We start from the raw sequence: 27621 nt of genomic DNA on the forward strand, positions 1-27621 counted from the left end.
CATGCTGGTAGTTCTGCAGCTGAACGGAAGGCCCAGGTTCAAACCCCCGCTTACTACCACTATGTCCCCGAGCAAGACACTTAACCCTCATTGTCTCCAGGGCGGGGACTGTCCCTGTAACTACTGGTTGTAAGTCTGATAGAGCATGAACCAAGGACGTCTTGATAGTGACACTCGGCTCTGCCTCGCCGGGCGAGCAGCATGAATATTAGTATCAAGGAGGCGCTAGCAGCCGCTCACGGCGAGCCCGTTCACGCTCTTCCTCTTTTCCCTTCTGAGAAGGCTGTGAAGACGTGCCAAGGCTGTTCTGGTAATCTGGCTGCTCTGACGCCGCGGTGAAGGATTGCTGCATCCTGGGCTTTATGGACAGAGTGCCAAGTCAAACGGAAGTCCTGCGTCAGTGAACTCTGAAGCCTGTGCACTCTTCCAGGACAGGGCGTCACAACCGCTCGGGGACATCGAGGATGTGACGCAGGGAACGTGGCCTCTCCTTCCACTTTCTACAGAAATCATGCAACACATTGTCAGAAAAGAAACCGGCTTGCTTCTGACAAGCAAGATCTTAGGAAGAACATAAGGATGTTGGAAGCTGAAATAGAAAAAGAGAATTTCCAAGAAGTGTTTGTTCAAACAATAATTTATTAAAAACTTTTAACCAATATATTACTCTTTTTTTTTTGCTTTAAATTATGAGCAATAAGTTAAAACAATGCAATGTCTGTACATTCTTATGACACAAGATGCAGCTTCTACAGATTAGTCCACGTTCAAGCACGACAGTCCCATCTTCATATGCAGATTCTTTTTAATATTCCGGTAAGCGTAAAAAGTCCCACGGCACAGTTTCCCCCGCCACGCTCTCCACTCGAGAACAACGGGAAGCGCCGGTCCCAACTCCGGTGCGCACGGTTCCTTCGCCGCCCGCGAGTTCTCCTCCACGCGGCAAAATTCCCACGCGGGGCTCCCGCACTCCGAGCTCCACCTCCCGGGCCGCCCGGAAACATTCCCAAACGCAGGCAGCGTTCTTCCAGAACGACGGTTTCTCTTCGCTTTCTCCCCACGCGGCCGCCCGCGTCGCTTCAGCGCTCCTGCAGGGACACGCAGGGCACCCACTGGTTCTTGCAGCGGCTCTCCTCGCAGTACTCGCCCACGTCCTGCAGCGCCTGGCACTTGAAGGGCTGGCACTGGGGGTTCTGCTGGGGGGGAGAGGGGACAGGGGGCGGCGTTAGACGCGCACTTGGTGGCGGGACGCGTGTCGGCGCCGAGCGCGCAGCGGGGACGTACCGTGACCAGGATGCAGTGCAGGTCTTTGGGCTCGTTGGCGTTGCTGTCCGCGGTGCTCGGCTCCCCGAGGACCTGGGCGAGGCGCCGCAGGCCGGACACGCGGAGGATGTTGATGTCGTTGTCGCAGCAGAACGCCTGGATCAGGGTGAAATGGATCTGCAGCGCGATGTCGTCCTCGTCCTCCTCGTCCGTGGCGAGGACGCACAGGACCACGCTGTCCGGATCCCTGCAGGCCAGATAACAACAGCCGTCAGCCCACCGTGGAGCGCAACGCGCGCAGCGAGCAGCCAAACGCGGCAGAGCAAAGCGTCGAGATACGTACACATTCATGAGTTTGGCCGACTCGTAGACTCCCACGGTGAGGCAGTCCTGCCGCTGGGCTGCAGCCAGCAGCTCCTCCAGCGCCTGACTAACGGTCTCCATTCTGTAAGGAAGCGCACGTTTCGCGTTACAGCCTGTAACATCATTATTATTTTTTTTTTTAAATAAAAACCAAAAGCATGCGCGACCGCCTCGGACGTCTGGTGCACGGTTTGCAGGATACTCACTTCTTATCGGTAACGTTGCATCCGACCACCTCTTCCAGTGTCATATTGGATTCAGATTGCGCGTGGGTTATAATCCACAGAATCGCTTCCCCAGGAAGAATGGAGAACAAAAATCCCAACTGGTCTGGACTTCGTGTAATTCCAATCGTGTCTCTCCGGCGAAGGACGCGGCGAGAGTCGGTCGTTAGTTCCGTCGAGACGAGCTCGCTCTCTGCCGAAACTCCGCGAAATTCCGCCGCTTTATACGGCGCCCGCGTGTGGGCGTGGCCTCGGCCGAGGCGCCGCGCCGCGATTGGCCGCGGGCCCCTACGCTCGTCGCGGGCATTGGCGGCGTGGTGTCGCTTCTCTCCCGTAACCCACGTGGGGCGGTGGTTCAGAGAATCACCCTCCTTTCCACCCATCATGTTTACCTCTCTGTCGAGTCCGGTGGAATTTCCTCCGGCTTTTTCTGCGCGTACATTTCTCAAAGTACCTTCACGCCCAAAATAATATCTCCCTACGAGTATTATTTGACAAATTAAAACAAGGTCATTTTGCTGGGAATCACTAATTGTACGCGTTTTTTTTTTTTTTTTGCATTTTCGATTGCCTACACGTGAACAAGAAACAGATATCGTCATTCATATCGACGTTCACAAACGTCGCAAATAAAACTGGGGCAGCAGAGGACGTTTGGGGTGCCGGTTGTTACCAGGAGCTTTCATCAGACGGGCGTTCTAGATCCTCGGAGTCCACGACACGTTCTGTCCTTTTTTTATCACGCGCTCGGGTGACATGCCACTTTATTTAGGACACAGTGGCTGTTTTTTGTTTAGTTTTTTTGCTGGACCAGATGCTCCAGCAGCAGGTGAATCTGCACCCAGACTCATGCGCGGTAACTGGGTGTATTGCCACGAGAGGCAAAAGAAAAAAGTTCTATCTGCTCATCCAGAAGAACAGCCGGCCACGCACGCCACCCTGTGGCCGTTTTGCCCTTTTGCGTTTAATTGTGATTTTATTGCACGGGCGTTTTGCCGTAGAAGCCCGACGTGTAATGTCAATGCAAAATATTATTTAAATTATTTAAAGAAAATTGCTATGTGACCTTCAAAACGAAGAGTCGCGACCGAGGAAATTTCGTTTCATATTTCAAGAATCAAAATGCCCGGTTGTTTTTGCGCCTCCGCTCTCCGCCTTGTCGGATGGCGCCGCGCAGCGGTGTTCCGGGGTCACGGCAGGCGTGTCGCGGACGAACATGCACAGGCTTGTCCTGGCGGCAGCAGCATTGCGGGCGAACGGGCTGATTAAGATTAATGGGCGTTGCTTTTAATCTGCCGAGGTGATAATCGTCTGATCAAACGGCGACAGTAATGCGCCGTGTAATCCCACGACGGCCGAAACCGCGAGCCTGGCGCGCCTGTGATGGGTGGACGTCGCCTCGGTCTGTTGTCCGGTGCTGGGATATTAGACTTCGGCGCAGAGCCGTGATTGGGCTCTTCTAACCCGGCGTGCGTGAGAACCAACACGTCCGCACTGTTGGAGAAACCGCGAATGCCAGTTCGCACCAACGCAATTGAACTGAGAGTGAAGCGCGTGTCTGGGATCCCAGTGGGATCAGCAAATGGGTCAGAACAGAAGAGTCCAACAGTAATGTTGTAAATGACGCACGTAGCTGGAAATGGCTGTTCTTTTCTTTTCATAGAAACGACAGTATTGTATATATTAGGTATTGCTCTATGCTGTTGGTGACTGTGAGAAATAAATAATATTCACATTGGGAATTGCCTCGTGTGAACAGTGTAGTTAAATGAGCCTGCACTACACACTGCTTAAAAAATAAAGGGTGCACAAAAATAAGACATCCTAGATCTGAATGAATTAAATACTTTATTCTTTACTAAACCACCACTAGCCTTTGGCGCATTGGTGGACCAGCAGTTAAGGAAGCGGCCCGGTAATCGGAAGGTTGCCGGTTCGAATCCACCAAGGTGCCACTGAGGTGCCACTAAGCAAAGCACCGTCTGTTCCCCGGGCGCCTGTCATGGCTGCCCACTGCTCACCAACGGTTAGGATCACTTTCACTTACATACTTTGATTTGAAATCAAGTTTATCAACCCATGAAGGTCTGGATTTGGAGTGACTTCAAATGAAAGTGGAAAAACACAAAAACAGGCTGATCCAACTTTGATGTAATGTCTTTAAAACAAGTCAAAATGAGGCTCAGTTGTGTGTGGCCTCCACGTGTCTGTATGAGGTCATTACAATGCCTGGGCATGCTCCTGATGAGGTGGTGGATGGTCTCCTGAGGAATCTCCATCCCAGACCTGGACTAAAGCATCCGCCAGTCTGAGTCTGAGGTCTGAGGTGCAACATGGTTTGGTGGATGGAGCGAGATATGATGTTCCAGATGTGGAACGTGCGGGAAAAGACTACGTTTCCCATGATGCCGTGTTCAGCCACGTCACGTGGTATCCGACGCGGTTACTACTAACAAGGTGAGTAGTAACCGCGGTTAAAGTAAGAGAAAAACAGCAAAACAAACACCAAATTGTTCATACGCGTTACGTGAAAAGATGAACACTTTTACAAAAAGTGTCGTCACAAGTCCAGACAGGGTTGACGTAAGTTGACAATATATTTACGAGCTGCAGACGCGTTCTTTGAAAGTTTTATTTTGTTGCTGAAACGTTCAAAATGAACAACGTTTGTTTAATTTACGTACTTGAAAGGATGAAAACCGTGAAGCCTGCGAGGCCGAGCAGTGGGACGACAGCCCCAAGGGATCGATAAATACGGACAACGCACACGTTAGTGTCCCCGCGTCCGCCAGGCGCTGCAGCGGTACCGAAACCGGGGATCGGTCGCACTAACGCCGTGTGTCTGTTGCCCGGCAGCAGTGGACGGCGGGGTCCCCGTGCCGGGCGCGGTGGCCGGGGGACGGGCTGCTGTACCCCGCCACCCTGGTCTGCGTGGACGGGGAGCGCGCCACGGTTCGCTACGAGGGCTACGGGAACGAGCAGGAGCTGGAGCTGAACGCGCTGTTGCCTGGAGAGGTCTGGGCCGAGCAGCAGGTGAGATATGGATTCTCTTTGCTTATACAGTGCAGGCCAAACGTTTGCACACACCTTGTCATTCAATGTGTTTTCTTTATTTTCATGGTAGATTCTCACCATGTGACTGTGGAGGTCAGGTCTCCACATAACTCCACATGTGTTCATTCATAGTTTTGATGCCTTCAGTGAGAATCTACCAATGTAAATGGTCATGAAAATAAAGAAAACACATTGAATGAGAATGTGTGTCCAAACTTTTGTACTGTATTTCAAATCAGGCATACAACATGCACTGAAATGCTTAATGCAATGCTCTGAATAGACATGGAAAATATCACAAAGTAATAAAACCAAAGACAGTATAAATAAAATCTATATCGACAGAGTAGATAAAATACATAGAATGCTTTACACAAAGTTGCACGGTTGAATTGTACAAGGAGGTGAATGGCGGTTGTGAGTGTGAAGTAGTGTTGACCTGTTAAAATCTGAGTAATCTGTAGCACATTCTGCATGTTTACACACATATTTTTACTATTTTTCATATGTGTCGGCTTTGCCAGCAGTGGGTTGTAGGCTCCCGGTGCTGTGCCGTGTGGTCTGAGGATGGACTGGTCTATCCGGCCGTGCTGGTCTGGATCAAAGGGAGTCGCTGCCGGGTCCAATTTGAATTCTATGGCAATGAAGAAGAGACGGACCTGTCCACCCTGCTTCCCCCAGGCAACCTGGCTTTTAATGAAGACTTTGAGCAAGTAAGCAAAATACTATACTGCACATACTATAATTTAAAGTTTATTATGGTCCGAAAATTGTTGAAAAGTGTAATAGTTGTGTGTTTATGTTTATTATCAATCGGTCGATAAATAATTTTTTGATTTAGACTGTTTTTACTATTTACATTGATTGGTGCAAAGTACCTAACATTGGAACAGCTCTTAAAGCCTAGAGTCAGCAGCCAAAAGTGACAGTGGTAAGGACTAACTCCCTGAAAAAAGGAAGAAAACCTGAACTTACACTCAGAAAGGGGATCCAGTCCTCCTCTGATCATCACTTTATTACCCTGGGTTGTTCACATTCAGTGAGCTACAACCAGGAAATTATTGCAGCCTAGTTATTATGAGGTAGTGCTGAGGCAATAAATTAAAGTTCTAGAAAATAGACACTGGAATGTCGGAAGGAGATGGCTTGTAAGGGCCAAAGAGGGGAAGCCCTGTCATGTGATCAGGATGCTCTCCTGGGTGTCTCCAGGGGGACCGTCCCTACTGATTGTACGTCACTCTGCATAAGTGCGTCTATTAAATGCCGTAAATGTGAATATGGGAGTGGATGGTGAGGGATGGGGGGGGGGGGGGGGGGGGGGGGGGGGTGGGTGATTAATATTAAGTTAACTTCAAAAACAGCAGGTGACACTAACTACTGCAGCATTACTAATGTTGACCATATGGATTTCAATATTGAAATGGTGTCTGATGCCGAATATTCAATTGAAAGCTTGTTCCAAAGATTTGGGGCTCTATTAGCCAGTGCTCTGTTTCCAGTTGTGATTTTACAGGAGCAAGTAAGTCTTTTCCAAAAGAAAGAATAGATTGTGGTGGGTTTATTACGTTTGTAAATGTGTGTGGTTATTGGTAAAAAGAAGAATGACCTCCATATTCCTTTTTTAGGATATACAGGGGGTATTTTTGCCTGTGGGCATCTGTGGTCCGAAAGGGAACGAAAGGAAAATGTCAGAGGACATCGCTCTATTTTTACCTTCATTTAACCATTGCCAAGTGAGTCTGACCTCTGTCCCTGTAAGGGAAAGTGCTTTCTGCTAATTCCACTGCTCATTCCTACATTCCTTCACTCATTGTCTAGATAAATATTCCTAACATGCTTTCCTAAATGAATCAGTTTCCTCCCATCGCTTCATCTCACCATCTCTGTATTTGTATTTTTCCAGAACAATACGAAACCTCTAGCATTTAACCCCAGGGCACAGAAAAATATCGACAATGGCAGCAGTGACTCTGAAAAGCAGAACAGACCCAGTCAGCCTCTGCCGTTCTTCCCTCCGCTGACGCCCTTTACTGCTTTACTGGTAGAGCTAGATGAACATCTTCCTTTGACCGTATTTTATTTGTGTGCCAGTTCCGTTTTTTTTTTTTCAAAATGGCTGACTTCTTGTCTTTAGGAGGACATGAGTGGTCAACCACTTCTCCCTCCACCCTTTCCACCATGTAAGGGGTCACCCCTAGCTTCTGGCGGGTCAGATGCAGATGCGACCCCTCTCACCAGCTTGCTGTTGTCTTGGTACCTGTGTGGCTTCCACGCTGGCTGTTACACGGTGAGTTTTGGGCTCTTTCACCCCTTCACACTTGTTTGGTGGACTAACCACAGTTAATCTACTCTATGTTTTTCAGATGACTATGCAGCCACAAAATAGCCCAGAAATGGCTGACAAAGGCATACCCAAAGCCAAATTCTGTTATTATGAGCAATAGATGAACTCCACTGAAGAAAGTGAGTTTTATTTAGAGTTAATGACAGTGACCTTGATTGCATCAGATTGCATTAGGCAGTAATTAGCCTGTTCCTTTTTTTTCTTGAATGTTTTATTCAAATGCAAATGTCTGTGAATGTATATAGTTTGATTTTATTTGTCTCCAAAAACATGAATATAGTATAATGAATGAGTACAATTCTTGATATTCTTTTCAGTTGTTCTTAATTCTAAAATGAAAGTAATGTTGTTTCTTTTTTCATTTTAGAAAATGGATCATTTTAGTTGCTGTAAAAGTGTTTTTTGTGCTGCTGGAATTCCATTTAATAAACAATATTATTTAGCTTGTGAGATCAGTATTTTCATATCACAGCATAGTATAAACATATCTTTAGTGATTTATGAAATTTAATAAGCCATTTGTGGTAAAGACAAGAATAAGTTGTGCATCTGCTGTATATTTTGTGCAGTGCTGCCTTCTATTTATAGTGTCATTTTTCTCTAACCAATATTTGTAAAAGTGTGTGTTTGAAGTAGATTTTATTGTCAGTGGTCTTGTGTAAACTGTGTGAAAAAGTTAAACAGAAGCCATTTAATATTTCATCTTCCTGGATACCTTGTCTGGGGTGACTGCCTTAGATTAGGGTCATGAGTGGTAATACCCTGGCGTGCAGAAGAACGATTTCATCTGCACCTTAATTAATGTGGCCGCCTGTAACGCTCATGAAACATGAGGCCTACATCCTGGTCTCCTCCCCAACTGCGTAGATGTGGTGATGCTGGCCGGCGGAGGTGGGGGTCAGGTCGGCTATAATAAATATTCATGCAGCTGATGTCAATGGTACGTATAAAACCGACAGCCAAGGTCCCCAAGACAGATAAGTGCTCTTCCTAAGAACCTTCATATCTGCGAGAGTTAGACCCCACAGCGGCTGTCGGCATCATGGTTTGTGGAAGGATCCTTCTTCTAAGTTTTACTTGCTGCGTATGGATATTGAGGGTTAACTGTGAAGACTGGCTTGACAGTCGGTTGCAGGAAGAGACCCAGGAGTTGGTAAGAACCTCGGACACAATGAAGAATCAAACATAATTAATAAAGACATATTGACACTGTGTTATGTCTGATTTACCTGATTCACATTACTATGTAATAATATTTTCGGTGTACGTGCACTAGTACTGTGGTGCAACATGCTTGTACAATTCTACGTATATTGCCATTTGTGTGTATTATCTTCAGATTGAAGCCCTTCAAGAGGTTCTTGAGAGGCTGAAAAACACTGAAAAGCCGCCCGCGGAGAAGAAGCTGGGCTGGGTCCCGTCGGTACGCTCACCGCTCATTCTGAACGACTGACGCGGGCGTGGGTGTGATGATCGAGCTGTGTGGGTGTGATGATCGAGCTGTGTGGGTTTGTGTCGTGCAGTGCGACGCAGGCGAGCCGTGCGCCGTTCGCAAGGGCGCCCGGATCGGGAAGCTGTGCGCCTGCCCGCGAGGGACGTCGTGCAGCTTCTCCGTCATGAAGTGTTCGTGACGGTGACGTCACAAGGACGGGAATTCAGCGAGTTGTGGCGTTCAACGGTTCTTCGGACTGTGGTGTAAATATGTCCTGCAGAAATAATAAATGATTTGTACAAGTTTAACACACTGCGCACTTTGATCCACTAGATGGCGTGTTGCATCTATCTGTCCATCTGTCGAATGGTACGTGCCAATGGCCGCCAATTTACCATGTAATTACTTAATAAGAAAGTCACCACCTCTATTTAACAAAGTAAATAGGTAAGAACCCGTTAGACAGTTAGTGGATTATGTTTAAGATGGCAACAAGCTATATAACCCTAACAAATGCAGTGAGAAGTTTTTGACCATGTTAGAAGAGACATGCAAAGTGGGAAAATGTTATTTTCTCAGACGAAATGTGCCCAGTTACAGTACAAGCATTTCCACACACACAATGTGAAGGCAAATGTAGGGATTGGGTATAGTTGGTGGCATTGGTGGCCTAGCGGTTAAGGAATCAGGTTGCCGGTTCGAACCCCGATCCGCCAAGGTGCCGCTGAGGGGCCACTGAGCAAAGCACTGTCCCCACAAATAAACGTCAATGTTTCTAGTGAGCATAAGGATCGGACTCTGGGGCAATGGAAGAAGGTCATGCGGTCTGATGAGTTCAGATTAACCATGTTCCAAGGTTGATGTGCCCATCCGCGTATGAGAGAGGCACATGAAGCCGTCATGCCTAGTTCCTCCAGTACAAGCTTGCGGAGGCAGTACTGCAGATCTGGGGATGCTGCAGTTTGTCAGGTCCAGTTTCAGCAATGTTATGTTCCCAAAGAATGAGGTCAGATGACTACCGGAATATATTAAATTAAGATTAAAGGCTAAAGTTCTATTAACATTCTTTTAGTTACTTGTTTGGAAGAAAATGTTTCAGTACTTTCATTAAGTTATCCAGTAGTGGAAATCACACTACTCTCCATTATGTATAATAACTATTATGGCAATAATAATTTATAAAGAAAAATGAGTTAAAACGCATCTGGATTTATATCGGATTAGCCGTGCAGAGTCTTGTAGCTGCATCGCGGCTTGTGATTGGTCGCCTGCACCGTCTATCCGCTACTTCGCCCCAGATAAAGCGGCAGCATCCGCAGATGACGTCATTTAACAACAACTTGCGATTGGCCGCCTGCGCCGTCAATCCGCCGCGTCCCGCCCCCCCAGATAAAGCGGCAGCGCCCGCAGATGACATCATTTGACTAAAACTTTGCAACATGGCGACAGGCCGCGCCGACGGGATGGCAGCGACGGGGAAAACGACCGCGGCGCCGCACCTCGGCTTCAGCCGCGAGAAGCATGCGCTGCTGGTCGTCGTCGGCGGCTCCAGCCGGCCGGGCGTCGCGGACTTGGTGGTGGCGGAGATTGAACGAGGTAACGAGCGTCTCCCTCGCACCCAGTGGGCGCAGTTGACGTTCCCTCAGGTGATGACCGAGGTACCGGAGCCGGTCGGCCCTTCTGCTTCCGCCTATTCTTGCGAAACTTTTGTGAAAAAAGATTTATGGTGCGTTTCTGATGTCGCCCTCGAGTGGGAACTGCGTCACCGTTTACGCGCATTTTGTGCATCAAATGCAACGATATGCAAACGTCGCAGGTTTTTTATTTATTTATTAATATTAGTCGCGTCCCCCCCAAATAACTAAATAGACGTAAAAAGACATATGTCGCGGCGGTAAGTAAGAGTAATCGAAATGACGCACTTTCTGCTCTGCTGGCTGCGGTTCCACGTTTTCTTTTTCTGTGGTAGAAAGTGACCTCGGCGCGTCGCTGCATCAGATGCTGCGCGCAGCCTTTTGGATCTTTTCTATCACGTTTGATAAGTTGCACAAGTCGGCTCCTCTGCCAGATGTAAACGGCTGTACCCCACAGTTGGTGGTTAAATCGTCCCACTTTTCATCCTGACTGGCTGCTGGCACTGTTTTGGGGGTAATGTTTACCACATGTTAGACTATAATGCACTATATTTCAGGGTCCAGACATCCACTTAGGGCTACTTTTGAAGACCCGTGTCATTCAGATCCTATCTGTGACTGGGAATAAATTTTTTTTTATTCCACTATTATTGTGAGGGAAGTGGAGTCCCACTGGTCCATGGTGGAGACTCGGTCCGAGCTGCAGAGTATAAATAATGCAGCCCGTTTACTTCAGCCTGGCCGAGCCGGAGTAGCTTGTGAGCGAACGTCTCTCGGTTTTTTAAATTATTCCTTTATTCAACACTTCTCCCTGTTTGGGCCCAGGCTTTATCGAGCTGTGTTTTGAAGGCGAGGGTGTGTTTTGAAAGCCTGACATGGCTGAGCGCCGCCCGTTATCAGCGTTCGGTTCAGTTAGCAGACGCCGAGACGGCAGGGGAAGGTGTGTGTGTGTGTGTGTGTGTGTCTTGGCATGACCCAGCCAGTAACCACCATATCCCTGCGGCTGTGACCCCCGGGTGCAGGGGTCCTTGCGAGGAAGGTCCCGCCCTCTCAGTCTCCCCCTAATTGGCCGTGGTGTGTTTTCCGTCTGTCCGCGTCTGCAGAAGGCCTTTGATTCACTCCGCTTTTATCTGTGGCTTTCACAGACCAGTCGTCCAGCATGCGACACTGACACCGAGCACACATCCTCATGCCGCTGGGCAGTTCCTCCACCTCTTCCTGGTGTGGCGTGGTGGCTACTGCCTTAAATGTCACAGGGGAACCAAGCCTTTATTTCCATCGTCGAAGCACGACGTTTAATGACACTTCTCAGGCAGACGAGCGTCCAGTCAGAAACTGTACTGCTCGGTTGTTTAATAGGAAGTCATCCATTGCTGCGTCGTGTTGATGAGCGTCATGACCTCTGTATTATGAAGTCGGTTGTAAAATTTATTGCAATTGTTTTATTAGATAGACCGGGGCAAATATTAAATGTTGTTGAACTGTGAGACTTTGGTTCTTGAACTGTGGACAACCAGGCGATACTGAGAGTGTGGTTATTCACAGTGGATTAATATGCACTATTGTTATTAATCGTAATATTTTCAGTGTAGTTAATAATATTTATATTAGTATATATTGTGTATAATGTTTCAGTGTAATTAATAATATTTATAATAGTATATAATATTTCAGTGTTGTTAATAATAGTCATATTATGACTGTTCAACTAGTTCTACAGATATATGCTAATTTAAATGCTGTGAAAAGGTAATAAAAATATGAAAGTATTTCTAAATAAAACTTGAGAATGACCTGTGAGAATGAAAATTGCAATAGGCTCATAGGTGGACGATGTGACTTAAAAAAAAAAAAAAAAAACATTATTATGGTGCATTTGTTGCGGCCTGGTCTGCAGTAGAGAACAGGCTGGTCTCTCTTGCTGGCACCCAGGGATGATTTGTGTTGGTCTTCTGTGTCCCGCCCTTTACCAGTGCTTATCTCTCAGCAGAGCTCAGTGGAGTCTTCACTGGATGCTTATGCATCACATGATCGTAATCTGTCTTCAGGGACACTCTCACAAATGCCACACAGTCTGTGAATTGTTGAAGTTTTTGGATTCTACTAATTGTTTATTATGATGAACCCAAATATGATAATAAAAATAATACAACAAAGAGGCTATTGGTAAATGCCATGGACCACAGTAGTTTAACAGCCACCAGTTTTCTTCTCTGTTTGATTTGTACAAAGCACAGAAACATCATGATTTGCTTCATACAGATTCGCTTTAGTTCATCTCTGACTTCTTGGTCTTTTTATGCTGTTGGGCAAGTGTGTGGGATTACACACATGGATCAAACTAAGCCTGGCTTTAAGAGATTATCTGAAGCTGAGCACTGGGCTGTGGCATCCTGTTTTTTTAAACCTGCTCCATTGACCATGAGGCCAACCATGAACACAATGTGTTCATGAAAATTCAAATTCATTTATCTTAAAATGCATTATTTAGGATTTTTTTTTAAATGTATGCTGTGTCTCACTGTCCAAATAAAGCTACCATTGAAATTAGAGACCGCTTGCTTTTTTGTAATACAAATTCAGTGGGGGATCAAATAATGATTTCCTCCGCTGTCTCTATGTAGCAGATAGTGGGAAATGTGATCTTCAGGTCTGTTTGAGGCTTTTTCCATCTGGAAGCCTGCTTTTTGCTTGTGTGATCGTGCATGAGGATGAGCTCCGGATGAAATCAGCCTCACGCCAGACAGACGGACAGAGCTTTCTTCCTCTTATCTCGTCACCAAGTGTCAGGCCAGCAGAGGAAGTGAGCTCAGTTTAGTCCTTGAAATGTCTATTCTGTGCAAAAGACACTTCCCATTTGTATCAACTTCCTTTTCTATCTTAAATGATTTTATAGTTGATTATTGTTGCTTATGGTAGGGCAGTGGTGGCCTTTTGGTTAAGGAAGCAGCCCTGTAATCAGAAGGTTGCCAGTTCGAATCCTGATCTGCCAAGGTGGCACTGAGGTGCCACTGAGCAAAGCACCGTCCCCACACACTGCTCCCCGGGCGCCTGTCATGGCTGCCCACTGCTCACCAAGGGTGATGGTAGCCTGGTGGGTAACACACTCGCCTATGAACCAGAAGACCCAGGTTCAAATCCCACTTACTACCATTGTGTCCCTGAGCAAGACACTTAACCCTAAATTGCTCCAGGGTAGGGCTGCACGATTTGGGGAAAAAGACATATTGCAATTATTGAGATCAATATTGCGATATGCGATATGATAAAGGACACTTGCTTTATCAATGAAAAGTCGCATACAAATTACTAAGTGAAATTTTTAATTTCAAAGTGAAACATACAAACTACTTATAACAACTTGAAATGCCCAGTGCTTTCAAAATACGATATTCTACTAAATTAAATAATCACAAAAAAGTCTTTACTTTAAAAAACATTACTGTTAAATGACAAACCCTGGAAAGGCTAAACAACTGTTTTGATTATATTTGGCCCTTATAAAATCCTGTATTATAGTTCTTACGTTTATCCAAAACGTTGTTTGGAGGCTGACTTGAACACAGGAATGCATAGCTTCGCTAGCTTAGCCTAGCTTATCTAAGGTTAAGACTTATAAAACGGGATTTTATAATGGCCAAATATATTCAAAAGAATTGTCCAACCTTACCTATGAAATGTAATCCCCCGGGATCTGGTTTGGAGCGTACAGCAGTTTGTACAGCCCCAAGCAGCACAAGAGTGAGGCATTTTTATGCACTTCTCTCCATAGACGTGTATATGCGTCACTCCACAGCACAGCCTATCGCAATATGCCGGCGACGTTGACGTACGCCTACCCATATGTCTGTGCGAATCACGAATCTGAGTTCACGAATCGAAAGTCACGTCACATTTAAATCGCAGCTTTTTGCGTTCATGTAATCGCACAGACTGACATCGCGATTACGATTGCGATTAGATTAATCGTGCAGCACTACTCCAGGGTGTGATGGTTAAAAGCAGAGGACACATTTTGTTGTGTGCACCATGTGCTGTGCTGCAGTGTATCACAGTGACAATCTTCACTTTCACTTAGGCCTCATGATTTCAGTTCTAAGTATAAAATAAATGCATAGTTGCAAGTATGATTTTCTACTTGAATTTCTTTTCAAATGAACCAGTCAAGCCAGACACATTTGTGATGTCCTCAGTTGTTTTTCGCTTGGTCTTGTGCCTGGTCTTCTGCTTCTGAAGGATCCAAGCACCCCTGACCAAAACAGACGAAGGGAATGTTAACTTGGGTTGCGTCCAGAACCGCTCATATACTCTGCAGGTGTTTCCTTAGGCTCCCTTGGAGCTTCAGTCTTCATTATTTGGTAGACCTTTTTAGGATTGTTTTGATTAAAAGAGAACTGATCAGGTGAACTGGCCATTTGTTCATTTGCCCAACAGTGCTAAATCCCAACTAACGCTGCACTTTTCTCCTCCTCTAGGTATTCGCTCGTGGGACGTGGACCTAAATGTTTGCAACCTTGATGAGCAGCTGAAGCTTTTTGTATCCAGACACTCAGCCTTTTCCTCTGAGGAGGTCAAAGGTGAGGAAACTCCGATAAGCCAAACGGGCTCTTAAGTTTCACTAGCCATTGTTTTTCCTGGAGGTGAATTACTCATGTGCTTGGCAGTACAACACAGACATTCAGTGAAACCTGCCCTAGGATTGGTTTGTGTTCCTTTTGTAACCATGGATGATGTGAGGTGGATATAAACTTAATGCCATGCTCTGCATTATGTTTCTGGAGTTATGACTGTGTTTAGCAGTTAATGGAGCATCTAATGTCCCTTAACCCCTTCCATTTCTAGTTCTGTCTTTTTGTTGGAAAAAGTTGTAAAAAATAACTTGCCATTGGCCACAGCACTGTAGAACAAATCTTTTAATGGTTACCAATAGTCACTGGCTTTGTATAAGTTCTAAATGATTTTTCATAAAATCTGAAATTTGTAAATTTGTATAAATAAATCAACAAACCGTACAGAGGCTAAAAAAAAAACAATATAAGGAAACGCCTCTAGATGGAGATGTTCTCGACAAGCTAGTAAAGTGCTCAAATTACACAGCCGATTATTAGCTACATTTAATGAACGAGTGGCTCATATATCAATGTTTTATTCTTTAATGACTACCCTAGTGAGTCAGTGGATAAAAATATATATGGATATAAAATATATATATATTCTAGGTGGCTCTTGTTTGCAGTCCTCCTGCCAGCTGGTGCACCGTGACCCTCTTGACCTGACAGATGCACAGGTCTTATGCAGGGAGATTAGAAGGTGCTTCAATCTCGCCAGCTTCACATGCTCCAACGCGCCTCTCCACACCACCAATTCCTGTTTTTTTTTTTTTTTTTTTTTTTTTTTTTAAATAAGACTACTGTCCCCACACGTTTTTTTTTTGTCTCTCAGTTTGCAGAGGTTTTAATTACCATCTGGCTCAGTGTTGATGTGCACGCGCCTGTTTGAAGTGGGACGTGAACTGAGACCACCCACATCTCTGAGGAGTCTGTGGGTCTCTCTCTCTGGCACACACTCGCGTCGGAAACTGTATCTTGTTCTCTCTCAGTGTAAGGATTGTCAGAGGTTTTACTCTTTCTGCTATGTCCTTGTTCCTGCTGCAGTTTTTACTCCCTCGGCTACTTTAAGCAGTGGCTTTAACTCTTAGTGGTGCCGTATCCTGAACTTTTTCAGACCACTAATGATCATGTGCAGTTGCCATTGTGGCTACGGATGTTAATTAGGGACTTTTGCTTTTCCCCTTCTTACTCTCTTTTTGCTCTAAAGCCAAAATGGAGTTTATCTAATGAGGGTTTGTTTAAAAGAGAGCTCTGGAATATAGCAGGGCCAATGGCACGTGGTTCCATGTGACCCTTGACATCCAAGCCCCTCCGGCGCGTTCTGGTCCTGCCCTGAATGGCAGCAGCTTGGCTAATTCAGTGCGACCAGACGCCTGCTGGCTCTGCTCTTCCTGCACGAGAACAATTTCGCCTTTCATAGCCCTGCCCGGGCAATGTGGATTTTGTCCGCAGTTGATTCCTTTTTAAACGTTTTCTGTGCTGCTGAGGGAGCGTTGAGTTAGAGAGTTGTGAAGGCTCAGTGACAATGAGTACACTGTTGAAGCACGCTGCGAAAACATCAGGAGATCTGCAGCGCATCAAGGCTGGGAGGCAGCTTTTTAAAAAACATTTTTAAACACCCTTTCTGCCGACCAACCCCATAAAAATAAAAGACTGCAGCACGCATTGCCTCATGTGTTCGTTTGCATGAATAAATGTATGAAGCAATGGCCTGCCTCTCAGTTCTCTGTGATAGCCTGTGTAGGGTGGTAGTAGCGACCCAGGTTCTCCGAGCAAGACCCTTAACCCTGAGCTCTGGGGAAGGGCGTCTGCTAAATGGCATACATGTAAATAACCTGTATCATATTAAAACTGTGCTGCACTGGTCTCAGATCGGCAAGGGATGTGCAGTGTGTGTGTGTGTGTGTGTGTTAGCCCAGTGGCACCAGAAAGGTTAAACTGGCACCACTCCCTCCTGTGAGATTTTGTTTGCATATGGGGGCTGCTCTGTGGAGAGGCAGAAGAGGAGCGAAGATGAATGACCGAGGATTAGTGGCTCGAGTGCACCAGGCGTCCTGTAGCTCTGTGTGCATTTCTCACGCGTTTTTCACTTTAAAGCTTTATTTGATTTAATTTCACTTCACAAATGTATTTAATTTGTAGTTGTATGCCAGGAGAATCGAAGCCTGCCGCTTTGCAGTAAAAACAGGAAACCTTTCCCTCGGTCTGACCACATGTCAGTATGGAATCTGTGCCATCAGTCACTTCCAGGCAGGGTCTGACTAATCCGCCACCAGCTGTTCAGGAACGCGTCACGACTGAGCCTGCCGGATGGGGCGGGGCTGAGGGCCTCAGCTCAGCTGTCTAACCGTAGACATACAAATGCAGATGCCACATTGGCGACTAATTCATATCTTGGTCACTTGGTCAGCCAGTGTAAATCCCAGAACTGTGTCTGTTATTGGTACTCTGCTAACTCGGCTTAATTTTTTTTTTCATATTAACGGTCATTTAACATTAATTTAACATTAATAAGAGTTCCCCTAGCCTGTTCTGCAGTGGCTAGAAATGGCAATAGGTGTAAAGAGTGCTTTGACCATTCTGCTTCGCCTTTCACAGACCGGCAGCTCAGACAGACTGATCACAAGGGGATTCTTTTTTTCTTTTTTTTTTCTGGAAAAACGCAGACACGACTTCCTGTCTGCACCAAACATTGTTGTTGGTGAAGGGTGATGATGACGTGATTTCCGCGAATGCCCGCTCAGCTTCTGTACTCTCCTCCTTGTCCCGCCTCTCTCCTCAGTAGCATTTAAAGCTACAAACACCGAAACGGTGCGTCCTGGGGAAATGTCATTGTGGGACTGGCTAAAAGTGGCTGCACCAAGGCTGAATTTTGGATAGAGACTTCAGAATACAGTATTAGGGGACACTAAGACCGATAAAAAACCTTTAACATTTTTAACCATTTACAGGGCATTATTGTAGACAAATTCGGTGTTTTTCAATTGATTTTCATCAATTCGCTGAGCGTGTTCATTGTGGAATCTAGGGCTGCAACTAACGATTATTTTAATAATCAATTAATCTGTCTATTTTTTTTTCTTTTTTTATTTTATCGTAGAATTGGATAAAAAATAAACAAGAACAGTATTAATTTCCTAACCCTTTATTAAAAAACGGAACTAAAATGTTCACGGCTTTAACTGGGCTGTAAACATGGAAAATTTGTCTTATGAGGAGAATTTTGACGCCGGACAGACCACTCGTGATGCCTGGTTCAGAGTAGGCGCTGTGGATCTGCCGTCACACATGGTCTGTTTTACATTTACATTTAAGGGCATTTGGCAGACGGCCTTATCCAGAGCGACTTCCATGTAGTGAACGTGAACACGCTCAACTAAATTATCAAACGTCTTAGTGTTGCGCGACACAACGAATCAATTATGAAATTCATTGCCAACACTTTTATTAATCTATTTTTATTGATTTAATTGATCTGTTGATGCAGCCCTAGTGGAATCACAACTTTGTGGTGGTCTTGGGTTTTATGAACAGGGTGAGAACATACCTTAAGATGGTGAGACTAGCTGGGCCCCCCAGCTGAACTACTAGATCATACTGCTGCTTTTTTGTCTGTAAAGCATTGAATGACTTGAAATCTAGTGGGTGAGTAGTGTGTGTGGGTGCATGCCATGACCCACGTTTGACTGGGGAAGGTTACAGTGGGTTAAGCAAGTTTCCAGCCCACCTGTGTTGGAGAGAGCAGCTGCCCCAGTGACTGGCCGCTGTGATTTAAATCATCCCCCTCCCTGGTTACAAGGGATCAGGGGAAGGGCGCAGTGTGGATCTGCGCTGTATGTCTGTCACCGCGTGTGCAGAGCCCATAGACTATTGAAGGCGGACGGGACGAACCTGCAGCGAGCCCTTTTCACATGCCTGCCATCCTGCTGCAGCAAATCTGCACACATTTCAATTTCATTCAGATTGAAATTAAAAATATCTAATGTCAAATTATTTTTATCACAGCATTGTGACGAGGGGTTGTCATCCTGTATTGAGCTAAGAATAATGATGCAGTATGTGGCCTATGCACAAATATGAAAAATAAATAGCTTAAGCATTTAAAGTGCTCTGTCATACTGGGAAATACCAGACACTACTGTCTGGTATGAAATTACTGCGACTACACAGACATTAAAACAAAAACCACATCTTTAACGACAATTTAAAGACTTCTAATGTGCTCACAGAACATAACCGGCAACAGAAATCATTTATTCATTAGTAATTGCAGCGTGTATGTAATATTGTATGAAACAGTAGCTGAACACGTCCAGAAGGATCTCAGCAATCGGCCAGTAAGGAAGCTAGGTTTCATTGGGCTCTGTTATCTCTTTGTTTTTTGCATGTGTACTGTGTTTATACAGTACTTGCTCAGTGCAGATGATGAAATCGCTCCAAAGGGAACCCTGCTGCTGTTGCCATGGCACCAGGCATGCTCAGCCAGCAGTCAGGAAGGAAGGAGGTGCTTCCTTGTGTTGTATACAGGTTGGAAGAGGCAAGGTTAGGGACTTTGGGGGGGAAATTATGTATTGGTGATATATGTGGATTTAAAAAGAGAAGCATCTGTCTGCTGTGTAATTTGTAACTCTGCTGTGTGTCTCATAGCCGTTCTCGTAATAGTGATGTAATCCAATCAGCAGTTTGGCTCATGGCAGGACGTAGGGCGTGACTGGCAACATATTTCAATAGATATCATCTGACCTGTCCCTTGGTCATGTTGGAGGATGTGGTTTGTGGTTTTTGTTGTGTGGTTCGCGATCCAGAGTACATTCTCCAATGAAACAATTTTATTTAAAGTAATAGATTTTTTTTTTAAATAACAAACCAGCTACTCTGCAACTGCTTAGGATTTTGTGCTTAAAAAAATCTTTATTTTGTGTGTGTTTTTGCGGCAAAAAATCCCACATTTTAGCTCCCAGCTGGCATAAAACTTCAGGGTCGTTTTGGGTTTTCTGGGTAGCCACTTTAAGATTCTATTTGAAGGACTATGGAAAGGGCAATTTCAAAGACAGAGGCATGATATACTGTGCACTTTGTATTCTAATGCTGCTCTTTCATAATGTTTAAAAATGGAAAAGATAAATTTGGTGCCGTTTTTGGAATGTAGCAACCACCATCCAATGTGCAGCATTTTTTAAATATGAAAGCATTTTTGATGCTAACAAAATGGCCTGAATTTGACTCATGCTTCACTTGATTCATGGTGAACTATACCTATATGCTATCTTCAGATATTGAAGTGAAAGTGAAGTGATTGTCATTGTGATACACTGCAGCACAGCAAATGGTGCACACAACAAAATGTCCTCTGCTTTTAGCCTTAGTGAGCTGTGTGCAGGCGCCCGGGGTGCAGTGTGTGGGGACTGTGCTTTGCTCAGTGGACCTCAGTGGGTGAGGTGCCACTGAGGTGCTGAAACCGCAACCTTCTGATTATGGGGCTGCTTCCATGATACAAATCCAGTAGAATTATTAAGATTATTGTGGTTTCATTATTAATTTATTAAATGCTTTATTAAGACAGTAACTTCGAAATGCTGGTGCTGATGCAGCAATCTGAAAAGTGGCTTTTTTTTCTTTCTTTCTGGGAAGTATAAGTGTATTGAATTTGTTTCTGCCAATCTGAGATGGCCGAGAGGGAGCATTCAAACACCTGACATGGAACGACCCATTTAAGAACACTGCACTATTAAAAATGTAATGTAATTTTTTGTAGATTATCTTCTCTGATTTCTCTTTTTGTTTCCCCCTTTGTAGGCCAGAGAACTCTGCAACACAGTGGAGATGTTCTAGAATCCCAGGTTGTGGTGAATCCATCCCATGATTTGGTTTGTTCTGAGGTGAGATTTTCTTGACCTCACAACTTCATGTACAGTTCATTTCCTCACTTCGTCTTATATTTAATTCTCAGTATCAGGCTGTGAATGAAATGTATATAATTGATTATTTGACACTGTTATTATAATTAATAATATTATTTTTATTATTATAGGTCCGCCGACTTATCACTGACGTGTCATGTCACAAGCTGCTTATTCTTGCTGGGCAGTGTGTTGAAGATGTTGGAGACCTTGTATTACAAACAGGATGCTTCTCTCTCAGTGACTTCATTCAGATATTTACAGATGAAGAGGTTGGTGACACTATATTGGGATATTAAACAATACAATATGTGTTACATGGGCCTAAATTTTTTGTCACCATGGGGTATGAATTGGCTATTAAAGCTGTAGGAGTAGTTACTTACATTCAAGCAGACCTTTTACATACAAATGAGGAACACTATTTAACCAATAAAAAGTATGTATTTTATAAATGCTTTATTATTTTTATAAATGTTTTATTTATTTTTAAAACATTGTTCGTTTCAGATTGGTCAGTTGCTGAGCTCTGCAGACCCAACACAAAAAGCAAGCCTGACATTGAGCTGTCCAAATTTGGGAATGTGGAACTCAGTTTTGGAGAAACACAACTTGCAAGACTTTATAGAAATTAAGATTAATCCGCATGCCATTCTTCCAGAGATGGAGGGCCTACAAGAGTTCACTGAGTATCTCTCTGAGTCGCTGGAGCCCCAGTCTCCCTTTGACATGCTGGAGCCTCCAAGCACAGTGGGGTTCCTCAAGCTATCACGACCCTGCTGCTACATCTTTCCTGGTGGGAGGGGTGATTCTGCCTTTTTCGCTGTGAACGGTTTCAACGTCTTAGTCAATGGTGGTTCAGATCCACGTGCATGTTTTTGGAAACTGGTGCGACATTTGGACCGTATAGATTCCATTTTGCTCACTCATGTTGGATTGGATAACCTTCCTGGTGTAAATAGTCTCCTCCAAAGAAAAGCTGCTGAACACCTGGAAGAGCAGTGTGGAGGCTGTCAGAACAGTGATGACTGGCAGAAAAATCTAATTTCTCCAGAAATTGGAGTTGTGTTTCTTAATGCACCTGAAAGACTGAGAACCATTCAAGGTGACCCCAAAGTGCTTAAATGCTGTGATCAGGTTGCTGTCACTTTGCAGCATCTTGAAAAGTTGTCCATCACCCCAGAGCCTCTTTATCGTTCCAGTTCCAGCCTGGCTGTTGAACCCATCATCCTTTTTCAGAAGATGGGAGTGGGTCGACTAGAACTCTATATTCTCAATCCAGTCAAAGGCAGTAAAGAAATGGAGGCGTTCCTCCAGTCTTGGCCTGACAAGGCGCCCAGCATCAAGAGCACAGACATTCCTCTGCCTTCCCTAGTGTCTATATGTGCTTTGCTGGTATGGCATCCTGCCAGTCCTCAAGAGAAGATCATCCGGGTTCTTTTCCCAGGGTGTACGCCACAAAGCAAGATAATTGAGGGGATTGAGAAGCTCAAGCACCTTGATTTTCTCAAACAACCTGTGGTTTGCCTGAAAGACCTTGAAGCACCTAAAACTGATAAGCAGCCTAAACGTGCAGAGAGCCGAGAGAGCCTCAAGTCCCTTCCAAAGGATTCCAGACCCGGGAGTGCCATTCTGAAGGATAAACTAGGTCGTGCTGATGTGAAGAAGCAAGATCCTAAGACCAAGCCAAAAACCACAACTGAAGGGTCTCAGAAGGAAGAGGACAAAGCAAAACCAAAGGACGTTGATGTCAGACAGAAGTCTTCCAAACCTGAAAAAACTGTGATGAAAAGGGAGCCTTTAAAAGATGAAAAGAAAGATGGTAGGAAAAAGGAGGAAAAGCCATTGCCAAGTGTTGCCAAGAAAGAAGAGGGTGCTGAGAGGAAGAAGGAACTGATCAAAAAGGAACTTAGTTTGAAGCCAAAGAAGGATATGAAAGATGTGAAACCCGATCCAAAGAAAGAAATGAAGAGAGAGGTGAAGCCTGAGGAGAAGAAGCTAAGCAAAGTTCCTAGCAAGGATGTTAAGAAAGGTCTTTTAGGAACTGGACAATCAACTGTTGACACAAAAAAGAGCTCTCTTAGAAATGGATTGTTGAAAAAAGATGTGACAAACGTTAAAAAGGACTCCGTTAACAAAGGACTAAAACCAAAGTCTGACAAAAAAGATCAGGAGACCCTGAATGTAGGTGAAACTGATCGCTCTAAAGTGTCCACCCCAGAAGACATGACAGCAGAGTTTGAGACGTTACGGTTGGAAAATGCATGTGGACATTTAGAGGTTGATGGGTCTGCAATGAGAGATGAAACTGATAGTCATGGACTGAATGGTGTGGGGGCAGCTGGTGACACTTTGGAGAGTCCAGAGAAATTTAGGTTTATGGAAACACTGACAACTCCGGTTATAACCGTAAGACCCTCTTCACCACTTGTGAAGACACCAAAAAGTGAATGCAGTATGACTTTAGATCTGACCCCAACAGAGCAAAAATTCAGTGGGAGCTTAAAGGATTTGCAGAGAAGTGGTCCAGAGGACGTATGCATGAGCTCTGATGAGAAGACACTAGAGCTGGTTTCTCCTCAGAAACCAGGACAGTTCCCCTTAGAGGACACCCAAGGTACTGATGAAGACAGCAGTTTAGGTGGGAAAGTGCCAAGCCTCAGCTTTGAGGATAGTCACCAGATGGGTTCCTACAAGAACTCAGATGCAGGCTGTTCAAGGAGTAACATGGAGAACAATTCCAATTCTTCCCAAGACAAGCAATCCAGTTTCTTGTCCCTGAGTTCCTTTAAAGACAATCTGCCTGATATTTCCCCTACAGTTATTTCCATGCCTGCTGAGGTTGGCTCGCCACATTCTACTGAGGTTGATGAGTCCTTATCTGTATCTTTTGAGCAGGTTCTCCCTCCTGTCTGTGAGTCACCTGGAGCTGAAATGGGCGATAGCAATTTATCAAACGGGCACCTTGCAGATTCTGACGAAAAGGCAGGGATGTCCCTCCCTCTAAAACCTTGTCACAGCACGCGTCCACCTTGTGTTGGGTCTGAGGATTGCATTCCTGGGTCTCAAGGTGTTCTTCCTGATATTCCTCCCCATGATGTGGACCTATGTCTTGTCTCACCCTGCGAGTTCAAACATCATAAGTCCCCAGAGAACCAGCCCCAGCATCGCACTCCAGGATTTGGCCATCCCAGTCCACATGATATTTCAGATGAGAGTGACCTCTCTCAAGAACTGGCCAAGCCTGTGTGCTTCAACAATAACAATAGACAATCTCCTCAGGGTCAGGAGACCCCACCAACTTCTGTCAGTGAGTCCCTGCCAACAGCTTCGGACTCCGACGCCCCTCCTGCAACTGGGGACTGTCCTTCCATTAGTGAAGACTGTGCCTTGGATTCTGACGAAGAACCTGGTGACATTTCAACCCATCCTCCACATAACCGTTGCAGCTCACACTCTTCACACTTGCATTCTTCTCAAGACCCTTCACCAGCACCACTAAAGGACTTGCCGCCATTGCCACCACAGCCTGGGGCCTGTATGGCTGATCCGGAGACTGAGGCTCAAGCCAAAAAGAATCCCGCCACAAAAACCAAAAAGACAGTCGTCAGCACTCCGAGACCATCGTTAACCAGTCTGATCCAAAGTGGAAAGGCCAAGTCTGTGCAAGGAGCAGCAGGTGGTGCTGTCAAGGCAACATCTCAACTCGACACGAGGCCTGCGTCTCGCGGTGCGGCCGCGCCCTTCCGAAATGCATCAGCAAGGCCCACTTCCACAGGTCTTTTTTTTTTTTTACTTTACCCACTTTCAGTATTTGTTCATTGCATGGTTATGCATGGCTTGTGCCTTTAAAATGAGGTTTTAAGGTTGCCAAACAACCATATTTAACAAATTGCGTTGTTCCTGCAGCCTCCGCAAGCACAAAATTGAATGCAACACACATTTATTTGGACCTGGCCTATTTGCCTTCCACTTCTGCTGCTGCCACCGTTGATGTGGAATTCTTCCGCCGCCTTCGTTCCTCGTGCTACATAGTGAGTGGCGAAGAGCCAGTCAAGGAATCAGTCATGAGACCCGTTCTGGATTCATTGCTGGATGGTAAAGAGGCTTGGCCAGATGTGCAAGTGAGTTCCATTTCAGTGTCAGAGAAGCTAATTATAGTTTCACATCTGAAAGCATATAGAATAAACATATAACAACGTGTATTATACATATCATGGGCTCATGTGTATAGTGTAATGATTGTAAATTGTATCAATATTATTCCTCATTCTTTTCTTAGGTTACTTTAATTCCCACATTTGAGTCGATAGTGATGCACGAATGGTACCAGGAGACCCACGAAAGACAAAGGGAGCTGGAAATCACTGTACTCGGAAGCAACAGCACTGTGGCCATGCAGGATGAGACCTTCCCAGCATGCAAAGTTGAGTTTTAATCGTAAAGTATGAGGGAGTAGATAATCAATTTCTACCTTGGCACTCTACTAGTCTATTTGCAATGAACGAACTCACTGTTAATTGTAGGTTGCCTGTCCATTGTCTGCTTTGAGGACAGTATAAATTAGGTAATTGTGCCTCTTTCACGCAGCATTTAGGATGTACAAGAATCCTATTTTCTTACTGTAAACTAAGACAAGACATTAGCAACAGCAAATGTTTTCTCAGAAGTATTTTGAAGGCCACCAGGGTTATATTTTGAGCAAAGAATCACATAACATGTTCTTCAGTGGGAGAATAAGAATGCAAAATACAACGTGTTTAGTCTTCAGAAACTGTGAGCTGGTTTTAGGTAGTCTTATACTTGGCCATACTCTTAGAGAGTTTCCACACTTGGCAAAATATCCTCTCATTTACTAAAGCAATGCATTTTTTTTTTTCATAAAAACCAATGAGCTTTGCCATGGGATTTGCCATGTGTGTTGCATGTGAAAATATATTCACAAAATCTGCATATTAATATTTGTAGTTTTTTTTTCCTCCAATGAGGCAACTGGACCAGCTTTCAAATGGAGTGTTTACAGATAGTGTACAAATTACACCAGTCACCTGATATAGAAATTCAATTTTTTTTTGTTATTATTTATTTAATGCTTTTGTTTAAGGAAAGCATTGTCCAGTGTGGGTTCCCTCAGTGCAATCTTTCGATTATGAGTCTCCCGACACTACTATTTTTTTTTGGCGCCAGTGGGACCACTCAGATGTAGGTATCGTCTGATTAAGGTGAGCGCTGCCCAAGTTTAACTACTTGTTGAAATAATTACCATGTCAGTCAAAATCAAACAGACGTTTTAGTGCCTGTTTTAAATTTGTTCACTAGTTGCACTGTATATCCTCATGTTGTGCTCACGTGTAATTGAGCATGATGTGCAAATTCTTTTCCCTCCTAGAGTGAAATCTAAATTTTGTGGGGCAAACATTTTTTTTGGGGGGGGTGGGGTGGGGGTTTCCCTCTCTCACTTGTTTTCTTGTTTTCTCCCCATCAAATTTCTAGGAGGGAAAGTAATGGCTAAATGTTAATTTAATTTATACACAAGTATTTGCTTTGAGCATTTTTTTCTAGTTGATATCTAGTTGAGAACATCAAATAGGGCCATTTCAATTCCAAAATTTTTATTTTATTTTTTCCCTTAAATTATTCATTATCTATGTTTTGTTTATGTGAAAGTATGATTGTCATAAATACTTTTTCAATCCTAGCCAAAATACGGTTTGTGTTCTGTGAAACATTTCTTTATCTGAACCATAGACTTACCTATTATTCTGCTAAAGCAGCAGGTCCGGTACCATAATAAGTTTTGACACAATCATGTTTTAAAATATTTGTCTCCCACGGGTTTCTAAAGAGTAGCACAGGAAGGATTTCCTTGGTCTTGACTGCCCTCCTCTGGTTATATTATGTCTGCTATATGGAGAGTGCTTTAAAACTTATAGAGTGGGTAGATGTGCAGTATTGATACACTACACGATTACATTTTCAATAAACATTTCATTTTTGTATATCTCGTGTTGCTGTTATTTTTTTGTAATTAAATGTTGGTGTGTGTGTGTGTGTGTGTGTGTGTGTTTATATGAATGATATGAATGTATTTGCATACAGTGGAGGAAATAATTATTTGGTGTTCCCCACTTACAAAGTGGGATCTCATCTTTAATTTCACTGGTAGGTTCATTTGAGCAGATAGAAAGTGACAACAGTGGTGCGATTATTCACAAATGGGAAGAACCGTAAAATAACTGCCTATCTGGTTTGCCACACAAGATCTCGCCTTGTGGCATTTCAATGATAATGAGAACAGTGTGGAACCAGCCCAGAACTTCTAGGGAGGAACTTGTCGATGATCTCAAGTCAGCTGGGACAATGGTCAACAAGAATAGTCAGCATGAAAGACTGAAATCCTGCAGCCTGCAAGGCCCCCCTTCTCAGGAAAGCAGGTCCACCACTGAACATCTAGATGATTCAGAGGAGGATTGGGTGCAAGTGGCATCAACTCAAGGAGGAATGCGGTCCATGACTTCAAGAACACCGTCCCCGCATCAAACATGAAGGTGTTTTTTGTTTTTTTTTTTTTAAACAAGAGGATAGATAATCTGCACTGCATCAAAGGATTGATGCATAGGGCCATGTACCATCAAATCTTGGGTGAGAACCTCCTCCTCCTCTCAGCCAGGGCATTAAAAATGTACTAAAGCTTGTTCTGCAAAAGGGATCAAAAACTTACTTCATTCATGAAAATGCTAATTTATTTTAAAATGCATTTTTTCTCTTCAAATAAACCTACCAATGAAAATATACAC

The 27621-nt window shown here is 44.5% G+C and overlaps 4 protein-coding genes across 7 annotated transcripts; 3 read left to right on the forward strand and 1 right to left on the reverse strand.

Annotated features, from left to right (window-relative positions):
• Nucleotides 1–619: 619 nt before the first annotated feature.
• LOC114802028 (growth arrest and DNA damage-inducible protein GADD45 beta-like) lies at nucleotides 620–2057 on the reverse strand. Of its 2 annotated transcripts, none has more exons than XM_029000631.1 (4): nucleotides 1833–2057; nucleotides 1607–1708; nucleotides 1285–1510; nucleotides 620–1193 (listed from the first exon to the last, which is right to left on the reverse strand). In XM_029000631.1, the coding sequence occupies exons 1-4, from the start codon at nucleotides 1874–1876 to the stop codon at nucleotides 1080–1082; spliced, it is 486 nt and encodes a 161-aa protein (XP_028856464.1). In that variant the 5' UTR covers nucleotides 1877–2057; the 3' UTR covers nucleotides 620–1079. The 2 variants fall into 2 exon arrangements, with proteins under 2 accessions (XP_028856464.1, XP_028856463.1); XM_029000630.1 differs by having other exon boundaries at nucleotides 620–1196.
• Nucleotides 2058–4277: 2220 nt separating this feature from the next.
• LOC114802576 (survival motor neuron protein-like) lies at nucleotides 4278–7632 on the forward strand. Of its 3 annotated transcripts, none has more exons than XM_029001604.1 (8): nucleotides 4278–4433; nucleotides 4542–4619; nucleotides 4707–4883; nucleotides 5429–5617; nucleotides 6530–6637; nucleotides 6808–6945; nucleotides 7039–7191; nucleotides 7268–7632. In XM_029001604.1, the coding sequence occupies exons 1-8, from the start codon at nucleotides 4386–4388 to the stop codon at nucleotides 7346–7348; spliced, it is 972 nt and encodes a 323-aa protein (XP_028857437.1). In that variant the 5' UTR covers nucleotides 4278–4385; the 3' UTR covers nucleotides 7349–7632. The 3 variants fall into 3 exon arrangements, with proteins under 3 accessions (XP_028857437.1, XP_028857440.1, XP_028857439.1); XM_029001607.1 differs by having other exon boundaries at nucleotides 5432–5617; XM_029001606.1 differs by having other exon boundaries at nucleotides 4710–4883.
• A 658-nt stretch (nucleotides 7633–8290) lies between these two features.
• LOC114802199 (cocaine- and amphetamine-regulated transcript protein) lies at nucleotides 8291–8879 on the forward strand. Its single transcript, XM_029000903.1, has 3 exons — nucleotides 8291–8401; nucleotides 8588–8671; nucleotides 8772–8879. The coding sequence occupies exons 1-3, from the start codon at nucleotides 8291–8293 to the stop codon at nucleotides 8877–8879; spliced, it is 303 nt and encodes a 100-aa protein (XP_028856736.1).
• A 1162-nt stretch (nucleotides 8880–10041) lies between these two features.
• On the forward strand, nucleotides 10042–26823 carry map1sa (microtubule-associated protein 1Sa). The gene is made up of 7 exons (XM_029001778.1): nucleotides 10042–10276; nucleotides 14790–14891; nucleotides 20721–20803; nucleotides 20956–21096; nucleotides 21335–24602; nucleotides 24734–24948; nucleotides 25107–26823. The coding sequence occupies exons 1-7, from the start codon at nucleotides 10120–10122 to the stop codon at nucleotides 25260–25262; spliced, it is 4122 nt and encodes a 1373-aa protein (XP_028857611.1). The 5' UTR covers nucleotides 10042–10119; the 3' UTR covers nucleotides 25263–26823.
• The last annotated feature ends 798 nt before the right edge of the window (nucleotides 26824–27621 follow it).

Source organism: Denticeps clupeoides, chromosome 13 (genome assembly GCF_900700375.1).
Source record: "Denticeps clupeoides chromosome 13, fDenClu1.1, whole genome shotgun sequence".
In the NCBI taxonomy this organism is placed as follows: domain Eukaryota; kingdom Metazoa; phylum Chordata; class Actinopteri; order Clupeiformes; family Denticipitidae; genus Denticeps; species Denticeps clupeoides.